The 16,989-nt window shown below is 43.5% G+C and overlaps 1 protein-coding gene across 1 annotated transcript in view; it reads right to left on the bottom strand.

Moving 5' to 3' along the window:
• Window positions 1–16,989, bottom strand: part of ZNF704 (zinc finger protein 704) — a 543,928-nt gene that overhangs the window by 109,209 nt on the left and 417,730 nt on the right. Inside the window, exon 6 of the mRNA XM_069220407.1 lies at window positions 5,811–6,075. Within this exon, the coding sequence (XP_069076508.1) occupies window positions 5,811–6,075 (265 nt within the window). The remainder of the gene's footprint in view (window positions 1–5,810; window positions 6,076–16,989) is intronic.

Below are 16,989 nucleotides of genomic sequence, written 5' to 3' on the forward strand. Positions count from 1 at the left end.
ATAATGATAAGTTATGGTTCACATTAGAATCATCACTCATTGCTCCATTTTCCCACAGTCATATACAAGTCTTTCCCACCAAAATTTTGTTTCCCTCTACAATCTCACATATGTGCCAATTAGGAAGACTATATAGGGTTTCTACTTTGTTTCAACATTATACATTTCTGCAAACTCCTCTTCGGTATAGTAAATGGATTAAAATGGTAGACTTCTATATTCGAAGACTTGGGCAGAACAAGGTTTAATTACCCTTGCTCACTTATATACCAATAGCACACCTATACCATTCCATAAGTTGTCTTCACATTACCATATCCCATCTCACCAATGACAAACATTTACTACTTATAGACATTTGTGGGAATGCTATGCCATCTTCGTACCTGCCTACAGTGGAACAAGAGACAAACATTAACCCCCATAGATACTTCTGCACACTCATCGGCTTCTATGTCATACAAACTTCTAGGCTTGCAAGGACCAGATGGAAACAAATCAAGTATTAAACTTAAATGGGAAGCCGACTTACAATGTATTTGGTCAATTAGTGTTTGGGATAAATATAGGCTACAATTCATGCAACTGCTTGTTCAGCCACTTAAACTCAAACTTTATATTTCTTTTTTGATAGGATGTATTATACTCCTAGTGCTCTCTCCAAATCCTTTTTAGGAGGGCAAAATACTTATGGGAGATGTGAAAATGTTGATGCTTCTTGTTTACATATGTTTTTTCTTTGTTCTAATGTGGACAATTTTTGGGTAGGAATTTTGTCCAAGATTACTATTATGTCCAATGTGTCATCTACTTTTTATATTCCTTATGTTTTTCTGGGTGAATCATATGTAATGTGGACTCACAATGCATTACTTGAGAAATGTAATGACTTGTTAATTGTTTGCTTTACAAGTTAATGCTAGTAATTTTAAGACATGTAATAATCTGTCTCTATAACTTTGGTGGAATTCCGTATGCCACAGTCATAGACTAGACAGATAAAAGGTAACATCCCTGCAACTAGCTTTAAATGAGATAAACTGTGGTCACCTGTAACTATTTATCAAATATTGCTTCTCAGGCTCATTAATAATATTCTTTTCTGTCTCTTGAATTATTTCCCATTTTGGTTGAGAATGTGCTCTGCTACAAACATGTGTTTGGTTCTCAAGTCCAATTTAAATTTTATTTTTAGTAAAGTATTTGTAAAAGTTAATTCTTCTCAATTTTCAATGGCAATAAGGCCTTGTTTATTATCCCATCTTTTACAATCTCTCTCTTAGTCTCTGTTCTACTTCTTTCGGAATTTTCTCTGTGATATTAACATTTACTACAGTTTTGCATTTGCCATGTATTTTGGTATTTGGAATTTTATTTCTCTAGCTAAGTAGTTTGCCTTCATATTTACTTATATGTTTACAGTTTATACTTTAATAGTGTTAAATTACTTTTCTTGTATTGGCAATATGACAAATATCTTTTATTACCTGTTCATCAAAATAATAAAAAGGTTTACCAAAAAGAAGATGGGAAGTATCTCAACGTGAAGACAAAGAAAATCATATTGAATGCATCAATTTTTAAATTACATCTTATCTGGAGGATGGCTAGGGTGGGAGATGCCTTGAGGCTCCAAATATATGTAGGTCTTTGTTTAGGGAGTCACAATAGATAATCATTGATCCAAAACATTACACTGAAATGTAAAGGCAACCAGTAGGCTGTATGTAACGCTATACACATTTCTTAAATAAACAAGTGCTAAGGGTTTGCCTAATGGGACAAATAAAATGTGCACTTTATTTTCTGCTAGTGGCACTTGGTAACATTATAATTTTTCCTTTGCTGATTTAGACTTTGATCAGTTGGGTGCTCATGTGCTTTCATTTGCCAGCTTATAGATTTCACCCAGTTTTAACATGCTGATTTTTATTTCATTTTATAATGTTTTATAGCACAAAGCAAATTAAAAATTATATCAGCAAGCATAATGGAAGGAAGAACATACAAAATATATTTAAAAAATCAAATAAAAAAAAAACACATCTTTACACTATACCACACAGGATTGAAACTGTTCTGGAACAAGGCTCAACTATTTATATGGATAGATGAACTGGCTGTGCAGGCTGTGTTAAATAAGTTGATAATTCTGACTGAGATATTGAAATCACACATAAAGACTGGATGAGTGGAATTGGTGTGGGTGTGTGGAAAACACAACAAAAAGAAGCACCCTCATTGCTGATCCCATTTCCCGAAGTGAGCTACTCTTAAAGAAGCCTGTAAACAAAACCTCTAGGCAAATTCATAAGCATGAAAACGACTTTGATTTAGATAATTAGGAAAATATCAGAAGGGCTGAAACCTATAAACCCCAACCTACAGCTAGGAAACATAAAACAAGCGGAATTCTGACAAAAGCAGAAAAGAATCATCTCTTCCTTCAATCATATCAGGTTATAGTCCCATTTCGTCATATCGATTTGGGATTAAATGACATGATCTATAATGAAACTACCACCTACTGAAATCAGTTTGATGGAGGTACATGAACTGGGAAATCCTGTTAAAATTTAAAGCACCTCCCCATTTGAGTAGTACTAAGATATCATTTTGTGTATACTGATGGTGGCATTTTCTAGTCAAGGAGTGGGTGACACAGGGGACACAGGAACATGATTTGATGGCAAAGACACTAAGGCCCTCATTATGAACTTGGCGGCAATCACCGCCGACCACCGTGCTGAAGGTGAACAAAAGACCGCCAGTGGCAGTGAACTGCATACTAACATATAATGATGCCAAAAAGACAAACCTACAAAAATCTTGCGACCTCCACCCACTGCCAAGGCCAACGACGGCTGAAAGGCAGTACACATCACCCTGCCACCCCCATGCAGATAAATTCCCTGCACACCAAATAATGATGCACAAATCCGTTTTGGCGGACAGTGAATGTCGAACGACCATTGGCGGTCTGGACTGCCAGCTTGTTGGCGGTAGTTACCGCCATCTCCAGTGGTGCGGTGTTTACCGCCATGTTCATAAAGACTACTTAAATCCCTTAGCACCTATTTTTCTAAAGTCCAAGAGTCAGAAGTCATAAATTGCTAGTACGTATGATAAACAGTAATCATGCTTTACTTGGACAACCACCATCAGCAGACTTGGTTTTGCCAGCAGGAACTAAGGGAGGTGGCTAAATTGCACTCTCACAACACAAATACAGAAAATGTGGTGTCAGTTAATAATCTTACTAAGCCTCCTCTAAATTCAAATGGATTGAAGAATACTAATAAGGAATTAGCCACTTTGGGACTAGTTAGGTAAGATGTCACAAAAACAACAGCAATTATGTAGAACATACTTAGAATAGAAGAAGAGAGTGAGATTTAAAGTCCAAACTTATTTAATCAAAACAAGGTGAAAAGGGTTCCAGCTATAATTCATGTGTAGCTGTGTACAAATCCTTGGGTCAATGATATATTGAACAGGGTGAATATATTAATGCTACTGCTGCGATGGCATCAGCTGCTTCCCTTTCGTCTAAAGATTTGTTATCAGTACAAATTGTTAAATTAAATGGGTCTGGTTTTGTGGAAGTGATATAGACAAGCTCAAATGAAGCAGTTAATTTGATTATCAATAAGCAGAATATATTAGAATGTTGGAGAGTAAAAACGTGCAAGCCACTTGTACAGCCATACTAATAAGACTTGTTACTGGAACATGCTGGGTCAAGGGCTGGAGAAAAGAAGGCAACCTCATTTTTGAGAAATGCTCAAAACCTTTTGACATGCCGACTTACTTCTCAATGGTACTAACGTCAAATTCACCTAAAACATCAATATGCGATAGTTAAACTAGGAATAGTCTATCAACTGAAGAAGGGAATGGTGTGGGACAGAATTGAGACTGGCTCCAAAAGCCTTCTTTACACTAAAAAATAGCTTGACCTAGTTTCACCAATGAACCTTTTTTTTAACAATCAGAAGTGCTCCAGTTTGAATAATTACTGGGCATGTTATCCTGGAATATTACAGGGTTTAACAAAATAATATTCTGAACAATTCAATCACAAGGGTTTATAGCATATTAATGATATTGCATGCCTCCAAGAGACACGGTTAATGGACTTTGTTCATGTAAATGGATTCAGGATGTTTCATGTTAAAGACAGCCAGAGTGATTCATATGGGGAGGGGCGATGGTTCCTCTGAAACTCATATGTATAAAAATGAAATTAATAATAATACAATTGGAAAATGGAAGTCCATATGTTCAGATACTACGGTTGGACAATTGGAATATCGTTAATACATTTTCGTTTTTATTATTAAACATATACAGAGTCTGTTTAGGGAAATTTGAACACATTATCCTAATACTTGAAAGTTTACAGAGAATGGTGAAACAATTCTCCCTTGTGAATAGTTGATATTTACATAAGACTGCAATCTAAAGCCAATGATCATCATAGTGAGTGACTAATGGTGTGCCAAGTAAGATCTTGTCTGGTCTATCTTGAACCAAATCTCCCTAACCTAATCTCCCTAACAAGGAATGGGTAGAAAAAAATATCAGACTTATATTGATAAAGTTAACCTATCATTTTTATTTTTTGTGGGGCAGTCTTGGATTATTACCTCTTGGATTACTGTTTTGGTTACTATGCCAACATGTCATTACTTCCTTGATATACAGCCAATGCATAGAAATGAAAGTGATCATAGACTACATGTAATAAAATCGCATGTTGAAATTCTCATAGTACGGCAGATCATATGTATGCAGTACACAGAGAACATCTATGCCTTAAAAAGTCATAGATGTAGCAATAAAACAATTGATAATTTGGGAAAAATAGGGAGTCAGAAACCCTCTTGGACATAGTAGAAAATATCGCCAGAATAAAGCAGGTTGCATTCAAAAATTCTACCTGACCTATTGGCTTCAACAATTAATAAATACACAGAATTTTGTGAACAAATAGTTCACAAATGAACTTAGGTTCTTCAAAAGAACAAATAAATAATGAGCTAAGAAGGTTATCTAGAGAAGTGGTGTTTGCTGCCAAAAAGAAGTAAATAGCAAAATAAAAACCTGGACAAAGTGAAGTTAGGGCAAGTCAAAAGGCAATGTGTTATGAATACATGGGTAACTAAGAGACTGTAAAACCAAAGTATATCAAAATTCTTTGGCAATCAGTACATAGGTTGAATGGTTTGAAGCAGCCTATGCATATGAATAGTGTATCTACTAAACAGTGATCATCAAATATAAGTTTGCCCTTTGCAAGGCTTTCAAATTCCACTCAGGAACCTGTGAAGGAAACGTTTAGTTGTCTAACTATTAAAAAACATACAACAGAAGATCTGATATTCTTTAACAGACCTTTAAGAGCCCTGGACTGTGATTGTCTACCAGTGGCCACTTTAACATGTCTTTTCTATCTTTTGAGAATTCCTAGTGTTGCCACTGTTCTAGTCAATTTTTAATCGTTCTGATATTTTAGACTCCTGTAAATGCTCAGTAATGCACACACTTTATAGAAAGTGAGACAAAACTGATTAAATAGACGATCACGGGATAGCTTTGTTATATATAGGGAACCAGCTGTGCCAGAATGGTGCAAGAGAAGTTGCAAAAATGATTCAATGACAATGGCTTACTCATGGTAGAAGAGATCAAATCTGACGATAAGCATGTATATTATGTAGCCAGGTCATTTAGCACTGAGTTTTCATTAGGGTTATTCTTTCCATATTAATATAATAAAAAGACAAAATACATAATAACCAACTTACCTGGTATGCGTGATCAGTGTGTACGAGGTAGAGGGTAGTAGGAGCAGAGTGGCTCAGAGGTGTCATACATTTTGTTTCAGCTTTGGCACATGCTGTTTCTGTATGTCCAGCATCCTGGGAAGGAAAAAGAGGGGGCGCAGATGCTACACATGGTGAGCCAGGGGAAACACTGATCAATCCCTCAGATACCGAGTCTGTGTTGAGTCTAATCTCAGTATAGTAAAAATCTTCCTCTCCGTCACTAAATTCAGAATCGCCAGTGCGACTAAAATGAGAAAGAAAAAAGACACAAACCAGATGTCCTGAATGAAACATGTATTTATATTTCATTCTTCAACTTGAATAAGTATCATTGATCCTCATAAAAATTTGAAACAACATAAAAGAAAAGAATCATTCTGACACAAGTGTCTGGAAATCCACAAGAACCTAAGACAAAAATATATTTTCTTTAAAATGTACTTGTCTGCATTCTCCATCCATGTTATACTGCAACCTCCATTTCTTTTCTGAATGTAATGACAACACACACTTTCTCCCCTGGAAAGCTCTGCATGCACTACCACCACTGTTACAGTCAGGTTACAGCTAATGATCATCATTCAAGAGTAACTGTGATTACTGCAACAGCCTCTTACTTGATCACCCAGACTAGTTAGCCTCTCTCCTGGAAACCATTAACCTTTTCAACTGTCACTCTTCAGTCATTTAAGACACTTATGGCCTGATTTAGATGTTGGCAGTACCGGTTCCGCTGTCAACTTTTTCAACTGAAAACCCACACAGATGCTGAAACGGTCCGCCTGCTGTTTTTATATGTTGGTTGTCCTATAGACGAAAGACCACAATTGAAATGCCATCTCTGCCAAGAAAACTCGGCCGCGTTGATGGTGGGAAAGGGAAAAGGGGATGCAGCGGGACTGCAGCCAGATTTTCAGCTGTGCAGATTTAGATGTGCCTTACCACCAAGGAAAAAAAGCAGTTGGACTGCCATTCCTTAGTTGCCAGTTTGGGGGGGTAGAGAGGGTGAAAACTAATTTTTTCTCTCCTTTCCTGTCCTTGATTGGACATGACTGGACAGCACCTGCCATCGCTGCGGCCACCGACCCACGGAAAAAAACACAACCCTTCCCGTTGATAGTCTACAAGGTAGGGACGCTGCATTGCCAGGGTAAAGTGGGCACTGCACGGGAGGTGGGGTCCACTGGAGACATATACATGTCAGAGTAATTTTTTTTATCACTGTGACATGCATATGTTGGGGACACGAGTGGGACAGACTCGGATGGGGATACACGGGTACAGAACACATACTGCACACATACACAACTGTCATTATGGTGGCAATATTCATTAGGAAGTGATTGCTGGCACCGCAATGACGGTACATTCACACTTGCCAAATGTGTCCATGTGTGCACATTGCCAGAGGACCTGTACCTGTCACGTTGTGCTGAGCTTTTTGTGTGTGAGTCAGTACGTGTATGTGTGTATGCAAATCAATTCGTTGGTTGAAATCGGGGGAAGGTGTGTGTGTAAGCGTGCTTGTGTAGTTGAGAGAGTAGTTGTGTTGTTTGTTGTAGTTATGTCGTGTGTGGGTGCAGTGTCAATGGTGTTTATATATTGTGTCATAAATGTTGTATGATTGCAGCATGTACAGTTGTGTTGTGTCACAATGACAATGGGAATTGTGTGTATGTGTTGTGTTGTGTAGTGTGAGGGTACAGCTTTGGCTAAGGGACAGTGTGTGTCTGTCACTTACCTCTCTTCCACAGCCCCTGCCATTGCACAGAGTCCATAGAGTCCCACCACCGTCTACCGCCATAGAGGACCACCGACATTCAGACCACCAGCAAAACTGTAACATCTAAATACGGCAGGTGGAAGACTGCCACCTTGACCGTCTTCTTGGGCCTGCCACCGAAGTGGCTTGGTGGTGCAACCGCCAAGATCTAAATCAGGGCCTTAGACTCTTACACACCTCTTTTTCCTGTCACTAAGTCATCTGGCTATCAACCAAACAAAGGTCACATTTAAAATTTGTTTCCCTAGCCTTTGATGCAGAGCATGGAATTTCACCACCTACTTCATTCAAAGCTTCTTCCAGCGCCGCCTTGAAGCGTGTTAGCTGTCAACAACACTATGAAGCGTTTTCTGTTTTTTTAATTTTTGTAAACTTCACAAAGTTAGGGGTATGGCCACATCATCAATATACTGAACTCTGGCTCTATTTCTCGCCTGCCCATAGGTTTCGATTGCACACTATCACAACTCTTGACCTATCCTATGGTGACTGACCAACTGCTGAAGGGATGGGGATTGTGGGGTGCAGATGACAGTCCTCTTGAGTATTTGTTTGCTGTTAGCTCACACTGGCCTGGCCACTCTCCTCTCTCTTTTTTGCCTGGAATAAAGAAGGCAGTGCTGGGTCCGCACAAAACACATCTGGAACTGGCAGGGGACGAGTGGGGAATAGGGGTTAGCTGCTGTCTGTTTGTCTTACATCATATTGCCTAGACTGTTAGAAGCACAGGCAGGGAATCATTTGTCACGTGTGACCCAGTGAAGGGGCACTATGTCCAGACCCTTAGACAGTAGTGCATACTAGAACTTCAGTCTAAAGCTAACAGATGCCTTGTATCAATGTCCTTAGTACCCTCTTAAAAATTACACCCTCTAGGGGCTCTGCTGACAGCCGTTGTGATTTCTCTCCCCTTCTAACCTTAGGCAGGCTGGCACACAAAAGAGGTTTTGGACAGTTTCAGGAGGTCATGGGGTGGTGGGTATGGCAAGGTCACTGCCTCTCCAGTTCATATCATACTATTGAAGCAATAGCAGTGCATTCAACACATTGGTGCCCTTTATCAGGTGTGAACTAGAAGGTTGATTCCATGATTGGAACTTACTGGATGGTGGCCAAGGTGGCCTTGTGGTGGACCTGTGCCCCATGGTGGTGCAGACTTGAAGTGGGGTGATGACCCTATCAGTTTACAACTATTGCACCCTATCCCATTGTCACTTTTCATTGCCTAATGTGTGCAGCTGGTAGGGGAATGGGCCTGACAAGACTGAGATGTATGTTACTGAAAAATGACTGAACCCATAGTGTTGTGTTAAATTTCCTGTTCATCAACTGATGTTGCCATGGTGATCGGTCCCTGCTGGTTGGGTATCTCTTGATCTCCCCACTAGGCTGCAGAAGACCTGTATCACTCACATACTGTTGTGATCCAATGGGGGAGGACTGACTCCCTCTGCAGTCTTATGAGCTCATGTAAAACAAATAATCCATGCTGGAATACAAGAGTGACACTGTCTTGATACAGGCCCATTGATAACTACATGGAGTGGAATGACATAGTAAGGAGGCCTAGGACCATTGGGGCTTGTGGATACCCTTATCCCTACCCAACAGGTACTGTAGTAATGGGCTAGGAAATAAAAAAGCTAACAATGTTGACAGGCCTGGTCCCCTGAATACGTTCAGGAGCATGTAGAAGTGAAAAGGAGAATACTGCTTTCAGTTCTGTTAAGTTATGTGTCATCCTGTCCAGAGTAAAGAGGACACCTGATATCTCAGATTCTGCTATTGCTGACAAGTATTCCTGACCAATGAAGGCCAATCTCCTTCTATGCAATGACTATTTCTGAGTGGAGATGAAGAAAGAAATCAAAGCAATAGATGATGGATTGTCAGAGAAGCTCGGTTAAGGAGGTCAACAGTCGGTTAGAGGGAACCAACATGATGCAGTTCATACTAAAACATTTGCCCTCTGAGGTCAGCTTGGATATAGGCAAGCAGCTGGAGGCAGTCAAAACACAATAAAATTATCACAATGCAAAAATATAAGGACTTGGAAAACCCCGGGAGGAAGGAAAATATACACAAAAGAAATATGAAAGAGGGTGCTGAAGAAGTGATATTCATCCAACACATCATGAATTTTTGTGTTTTTGGTCTCCCTGGGCTTTTTAAGCAAGACTTAATCCACGATAGAGTGGGACCGTAGCAACTCTAAATATAAATATGTCAGGGACGTGCTGGTAAGGAATCATTCTCATAGAGTGAAAGGAATATCTTGCAGACTCCCAGGGCACTGATCCTCATCTGATTCTGTGGATTGAAGATACAACTCTTCCAAGACCTGACAAGGTTTCAACACTGGTCCCAGCGTGCAATTTGAGCAAAGTTGAGGAAGGAAGATGTGAAAGTATTCTTGGACTTTTCCATCTGGCATACTGTTTAAATGGTATTAGCCAGCATAATGTCCATGTAGGATGGGCATAGGATAATGAGTCTGACTTCTGATGCCATGGCAGACAGAGGTCTCCTGAATCTCAACCTCCTTCCTGATAGCTTTAGAGGTCAAAGTATCAAATGAGAAAGAGGGGCTCAAAGGGTACACAGAGAGATAAGGGTAAGATGTCCTTTCCTGGCAAAACCTGACCTTCTCATAACTTCATGTCAAGTGAAATCTCATGCTGTTGTTGTTGGGGAGGAGAATTTCAGACATACAAGATGTTATGGGTTTAGGGCATGTCTGGATGGGTGGCATTCATTTTTATGAAGATTTCACTGTGTTTAATGGTGGGAGAGGCATTGTCTGACTCTGGGTTAAGAGAGGAAGGGTAGTGAACAGAATTTAACGGGTGACTGGAAATGATGCCACTGGGCATTCAATGTGATACATGACCATGATGAGGGCTCTATGCATCAAGCATCAGATTTTGAGATCAGGTTTGAATATGTGACCCTGACTTTGATTATATCCTGTATCTGGCTCACATGGAGTCATGCCAGATTGCATTTTTGTGACAACATTTGTTGAGTTATGTTTTAGTGGATCCCAGGAGCCACATATGGGTAGATATGTTTCTTAATGACATTTGAGGCATTTGGCTGTGTAGGGTGGGTATAGTTAAAAGGTTGGACAGTACGTAGCCACCAACATATATAATTGGTCAGAATTTGCATGGTGTTGAGCGGTCAGCAGCTTCCACAACATCAATGATGGGTTTGTTTTGGAAGTCAATGCGGGCTTGCTGGGTTGGGGGGATGGGTGTGTTTGTGTTCTGAGTTCCCAAGGCCCCTTTATGCTCGCTCTGCTGCACTTCAGTGTGTCTTAGTGGAATTCCCTTCCCCATGTAGATGGTTCAGGGAAAATCCAGTTCTTCTATTTCAGGATTGTGTTTAGAGTCTTATACAGTAGGTACCAGTTCTCCACTCCCCAGTGTGTTCACCAAGACAGCAGATATATCTATCATCGAAGAACTGTCCTACAATGACTGAGTGGGCAGACTGGCGTAATGCCCTGCAGGCCTTATCGGTCCAGTTGCAGAAAGTGTGTGGAGACTGGGCAGGGACAAAGTCTGGATTGCATAAAGTTGGGTGTTAGGTGACAGGAAGGTGGTCGGTCCCCTGGTTGGCACAAATTTATCCTACATATCTAAGACCGTCTTGGTCTGGGTAGCGACCTAGGCGCTGCATGGCCGAGTGTGCTTGGGAAGTCAAGCCAAGTCCCATAAAGGCCCACAGACTCCCACCCTATCTATATGGAACCAGTGGCTTTCAGTCTCTCATGTAACCCAGGCGGAAATGTATCGCAGGTGCACTGCACGGTAATACTCCAAGAGGTTAAGGCAGGCCTTCTCCCTTCATCGCGGGGTTGCATCAAGGTAGCGATAGAAATTCAGGGCCGCTTCCCATTCCATATTAATGTGCGCAGGTCGCGTTGAAGCCTTGTGATATTGTCATGTACATGTCAGGTTAAGGCCCAGATATCTGATCACCCCAGAGGACCACTGGAAGGGTGCTAATCCCTGCAGTAAGGGTACATCATGTTTCAGGACCATCATGTTAAGGACACGTAATTTGGACATGTTCACCCTGAAGCCTGAAGTTGCTGCGAAGGTGTTTACGCAAGATACCACAGTCGGGTGTGGAGTGGAGGGGTGCGTCAGAGAAAGAAGCAGGTCATCCTCAAATAGATTAACCGTATGTATCAACCATCCAAAAGGGATGTGCTCTATCTCCTCAGTGTGGCAGATAGTATTGGCCAATGGTCCCACTGCTAGGGAGAATAAAACCGGCGACAGGGGACAGGCTTGTCTGGTGCCCCTGCCAATAGAGATGGGGGTCTGTGTTACTCCCAGGGACCCAAATAGTGCCCATGGGGGCCACATAGGAAGCCATGACCGTGGAGATCAACTTAAGGGCCTACCCCGATTTTGGTCAGTTCAGAATGGAGGACGACACAATTCACTGCTGGGATCTGATCCTGGTGCGACTTTTCCACCAGATGCTCCACCCTTCACACATTTTCCGCTCCCTACCAGTTACGAATAAATCCCACTTAGTCAGGGTCTATAAGGGTTGGGAGAAAGCAATCAAGCCTGGTGGCTAAGATCTTGGTGTAAAGTTTTGTGTTGGTGTTTAACAGGGTGACTGGGTCGTTGGAAGAGCAGATTGTTGGGTCTTTACCTGGTTTAGCGATAAGGGATATTTCTGCTGCCACCATCGAAGGAGTGAGGCTCGTAGTATGTGTAAAGGAGTTAAACAGCCGGGTCAGACGATCCCCCAGTTTTGGAAGAAACAATCTGTAGGAGCTGTCCAGGAGGCGGTCCAGCCAGGGCATCTTATGAAGTGGGAGGGCCCGAAGCTCGAGGCGGATTTCCTCTAATGTAATTGGTGCGTCTAAGTATTTCACATGACTGGACTAGAGCGAAGTTCACTCCATGCAGCCAGGAAAGGTTGATTAATGTTTGGGGAACATCTTCCTTGCCATAAAGGGCTTAAGAATAGGCACAGAATTCCTGCCTCCTGTGGCATTCTATGATTGACCAACCTCCGTTCAACCTCCAGAGAGCTGCGATGTGTGCCCTGGCCTGTGCCTGGCTTAGTCTACGGGTCAGAAGCATACCCACCCTATTACCACCTTCCTAGTACCGTTGCTTGAGTGCTAAGAGGGGTCGCTCAGCCCTATTTGTCTTGTGGATATGTAACTGGCCTTGCAGTTTGGCAAGGTGTCTTTTATTCTGCAGGGTGAGGTTTGCTTTTTCCTGCTGTTCTAGAGTCTTTATTTCAGAGGTCAGGCCGGTGTCCACCAGCCGGAACTCCCGTCCCCATGCTATGTCTACAGAAGAGATTACTCCCTGAATGGTGGGCTTGAACCCATCCCAGAGTGTGAGTAGGGAAACATTCTTCTCAGTATTATGGGCAAAATAGCCAGGCATATCTTTCCTGACTTTTTCTATATCAACAGAGTGATGTAGGACCCGTGGTGGAAGGCGCCATTTAATCGACCAGGGACCACTTCAGCTCTACGTGGGCGTGATCTGATATGGAGATGTCAGATAGCTCAGCAGCCTCAAAAGTGTGAAGAAGAGTAGTGTGATAAAGATGTAGTCTATTCAGGAATAGGTAGAGTGTACAAGGAAATAAAGGAATAATGCAGAGAATCAGGGTGTTTGTAATGCCACGCATCAGTAAGGCCTAAGACTGTAATCTCACTTTTCAATTGTGTGGACATAGCTCCCATGCCCTGGTATGTACAAGCCTATCAGTCCATCGATGGGTCCCAGACCAAGTTGATGTCCCCTTCTACTATTATGTCTCCCTCAACCCCCTGAAGCTGTTCCCGTAGGGTGCGCAGGACATGAGCGTCTTGCGGAGAGTTCAGGGTGTAGATGTTAAGCATGGTGAGTCTAAGTTTCCCACAAAGCAAGTGTAATGTTAAAAAGTGACCCTCCCTGTCCCGTACGACTTTGCTAATGTGCACAGTATACCCACCCCCAAGGTTTTAGAATCTGTGTATGCCCAGTGGCGAATGGGGTATCTTAGGTGGGTCATTCTGTGTCTGTTAATCCGTCGGAGATGGGTCTCCTGTGAGAAAAGCACATCAAGGTCATGTTGTATCCTTAAACCTGCTTGCGCTTGTTCGAGGAGTTAAGGCTGCATATATTAAGGGACAGCATTTTGATGCCACTAGTTAAGGATGCCAGAATGCCGGTAAGCAACTCTGCAGTTTGCGCTGGGTTGCAGGATTTAGCAGGAACGTGTCCCATCTTGCACTTTTTCAGGGAGTTAAGACTGTATGCATCAAGGGACGGCAGTTTGATGCCACTAGTTAAGGATGCCAGGATGTGGGTAAGCAAGTCTGCAGTTTATGCTGGGTTGCAGGCTTAGCAGGAAAGTGTCCCATCTGAGGAATGGCATAGGCAAAAGAATGTGTAAGGTTAATTATTCATGCCCACCATAGTCCATGGTTATGTTACAAGACCTGAAAAGAAAAATAGTTATGTAGAACTCAACAACAAATGCGGACCAACCAGGTCCAACTCATGCGCTCAGTACCAACAGAGACTGGCACAATAGTGTCTGCATCTGGTCAAAGGAGTCACCCTCTCGGGAACCAGATTGCTGGGGTAGACCATCAGATAAGGAGCAAGGTATAGCACAGTAAGTTGATAGGGGAACCTCCCCGGACCCATCCACACATTGCCACTGCAGGCAGTGGATAGTGGCCAGGCATGTGGCCTCCACTCAAAAGGTAGGAGCACCCAGCCAGGGCACCGCCGCCGCCCCCCCTTAGATGAAGCCAGCAACGTAGGGCATCGGTGATGTGGTTGTATGCATTTTATGGAGATGTTGGATGACGTCTAACTGTTTCTTGGGTCATTGACTCAGCCAGGCATTTGTCAGAAAGGCAATGTTTGACAGTAGTCTAAGCGGGCTTTATATTGATCCTGGCAGAAACATCAGTCAGGGAGGAAGACTCGTCTCTTTCCACTGAGGCAAGATCTAGTAGTTTTTTTGCTTCTGTTAGGGAGCACAACAAACATTGTTTGCCTTCCCACTCAAAAACGCAAATGGGTGTCCCCACTGATATTTAATGCCCATGCTATGCAATTTGTCTGTGATTGGTTTGAATTTCTTTGTGTATTGCAGTGTGGTGGGAGAAATGTCTTGATATAGCCGTAGCGCGCACCCTTAAAAAAACAGATCTACTTTTTTCCGCGGTGCCCGTAGAATTGCTTCCTTTTTCATGAAATAGTAGACACATGTCAGGATGTCAAGAACAGTATTGGAGTGGCCCGGGGCAAATTCCACTCGGTGTGCCCAGCCAAAGGCTGTCAGGGGAACATCGGCATCTCCCCTTATCGAATGGAGGAGGATCGCTGTAAACATGATGACGTCGTTGCCCTCTGTTCCTTTTGGCACTCCTCAGATGTGGATATTATTGCAGTGGCTATGATTTTCAAGGTCTTCCTGTTTGGTTTCAAGATCGATGTGTTGTTCCTCACAGGCCGCCACTCTCATCCATAGCATCCCCTGGTCTTCCGACCGGGCATCTATGGTGTGCTCTAAGTCATTCACTCTCTCCCTTATTTCAGTTACATCCCTCTTTATGTCTTTGATACAGGACTTCAGGTCCGTTTTGAAGGAGCTGATCTCTGAGCTGATTTCTTGAAGAAATTACATCATATAGGGGGTCATTCTGACCCCGGCTGGCTGGGACCGCCAGAAGACCGTACCGCGGTCAAAAGACCGCGGCGGTCATTCTGGGTTTCCCACTGGGCTGGCGGGCGACCGCCAAAAGGCCGCCAGCCAGCTCAGTGGGAAACACCCTTCCACGATGAAGCCGGCTCCGAATGGAGCCGGCGGAGTGGAAGGTGTGCGACGGGTGCAGTAGCACCCGTCGCGAATTTCAGTGTCTGCTGAGCAGACACTGAAATTCAAAGTGGGGCCCTCTTACGGGGGCCCCTGCAGTGCCCGTGCCATTGGCATGGGCACTGCAGGGGCCCCCAGGGGCCCCACGACACCCCTCACCGCCATCCTGTTCCTGGCGGTCGAAACCGCCAGGAACAGGATGGCGGTGAGGGGGTCGGAATCCCCATGGCGGCGCAGCAAGCTGCGCCGCCATGGAGGATTCCCATGGGCAGCGGAAAGTCGGCGGTACACCGCAGACTTTCCGTTTCTGGCCGCGGCTGTACCGCCGCGGTCAGAATGCCCTGCGGAGCACCGCCAGCCTGTTGGCGGTGCTCCCGCCGACCCCGGCGGTCCTTGACCGCCGGGGTCGGAATGACCCCCATAGTCTTGTGTAATATGGATAGGTGAGAGAGTTGTGTCCTGCTTATCCTGAGTTGAGCCTTTCCTCTCCTGTTGCACCACAGCAGGTTTGTTCCACAGAGAAGTGTCCGGGGGGCCCTGTCATCTGCTGGAGTGCGTGAGGGGTTATCAGGGAGCAAACTGCACTCCCCCTGTAAAAGAGCAGAGGTGGCAATGCCGGGTGTTTCCCTACAGGAGGGCAGCTTACCAGGCAATTCGCAGGCTCGTAGGTCCCCGCACCAGGTTCCTAGCCGATCAACTCATCCTAACAGAGGATGCAACAAGGGGGTCACATGTAGCTCTAGTTCCAAAAGCAAAGGGCCAAGAGTCACATCTGCTTCTGCAATCAGGCCTCCACCAAGCTGCTTTTCTCAAAAGTGAGAAGCTGGAGGTGCAGCACAGACGATGCAGTTTTAAATTGTGAGTTCAGATACCCCCAACTATACATCTGTATCTGCTCCCCATGAGAAATTACACTTAGAAGATATTTCAAGGTAATCCCCATGTTACCCTATGGGAGAGAGAGGCCGTACTGACCGAATTGATCAGTATTCCAGGACATGTAAAACACACCAGTATTGTCCTGCGTTTTAAATACACTGCACCCTGCATGGGGCTGTCTGGGGCCTACCTTAGGGGTGACTTACAGGTAATAAAAGGGAAGGTTTGGGCCTAGCAAGTAGGTGAACTTGCCAGATTAACATGGCAATTTAAAACTGCACGTACAGACACTGCAATGGAAGCCCTGAGACTTGCTTGTAGGGCTACTCTTGTGGGTGGCACAATCTGTGCTGCAGGCCCACTAGTAGCATTTGATTTACAGACCCTGGGCACACCTGGTGTACAGTACTAGGGACTTACTAGTAAATCAAATATGCCAATCATGGAGAAAACAATCCCCAATACAATTTACACAGGGAGCATATGCACTTTAGCACTGGTTAGCAGTGCCCATAGTCCTAAAGCCAGCAAAAACAAAATTCAGCACAGGATCAAAAAAAGGAGGTCAGAAGCAAAAAAACAGGGGAAGTCAAGCCAAGAGCTGCCAGGTCTAACAAAAAGGTATTGAAG

The sequence above is a fragment of the Pleurodeles waltl genome, chromosome 2_2, assembly GCF_031143425.1.
Source record: "Pleurodeles waltl isolate 20211129_DDA chromosome 2_2, aPleWal1.hap1.20221129, whole genome shotgun sequence".
NCBI lineage: Eukaryota > Metazoa > Chordata > Amphibia > Caudata > Salamandridae > Pleurodeles > Pleurodeles waltl.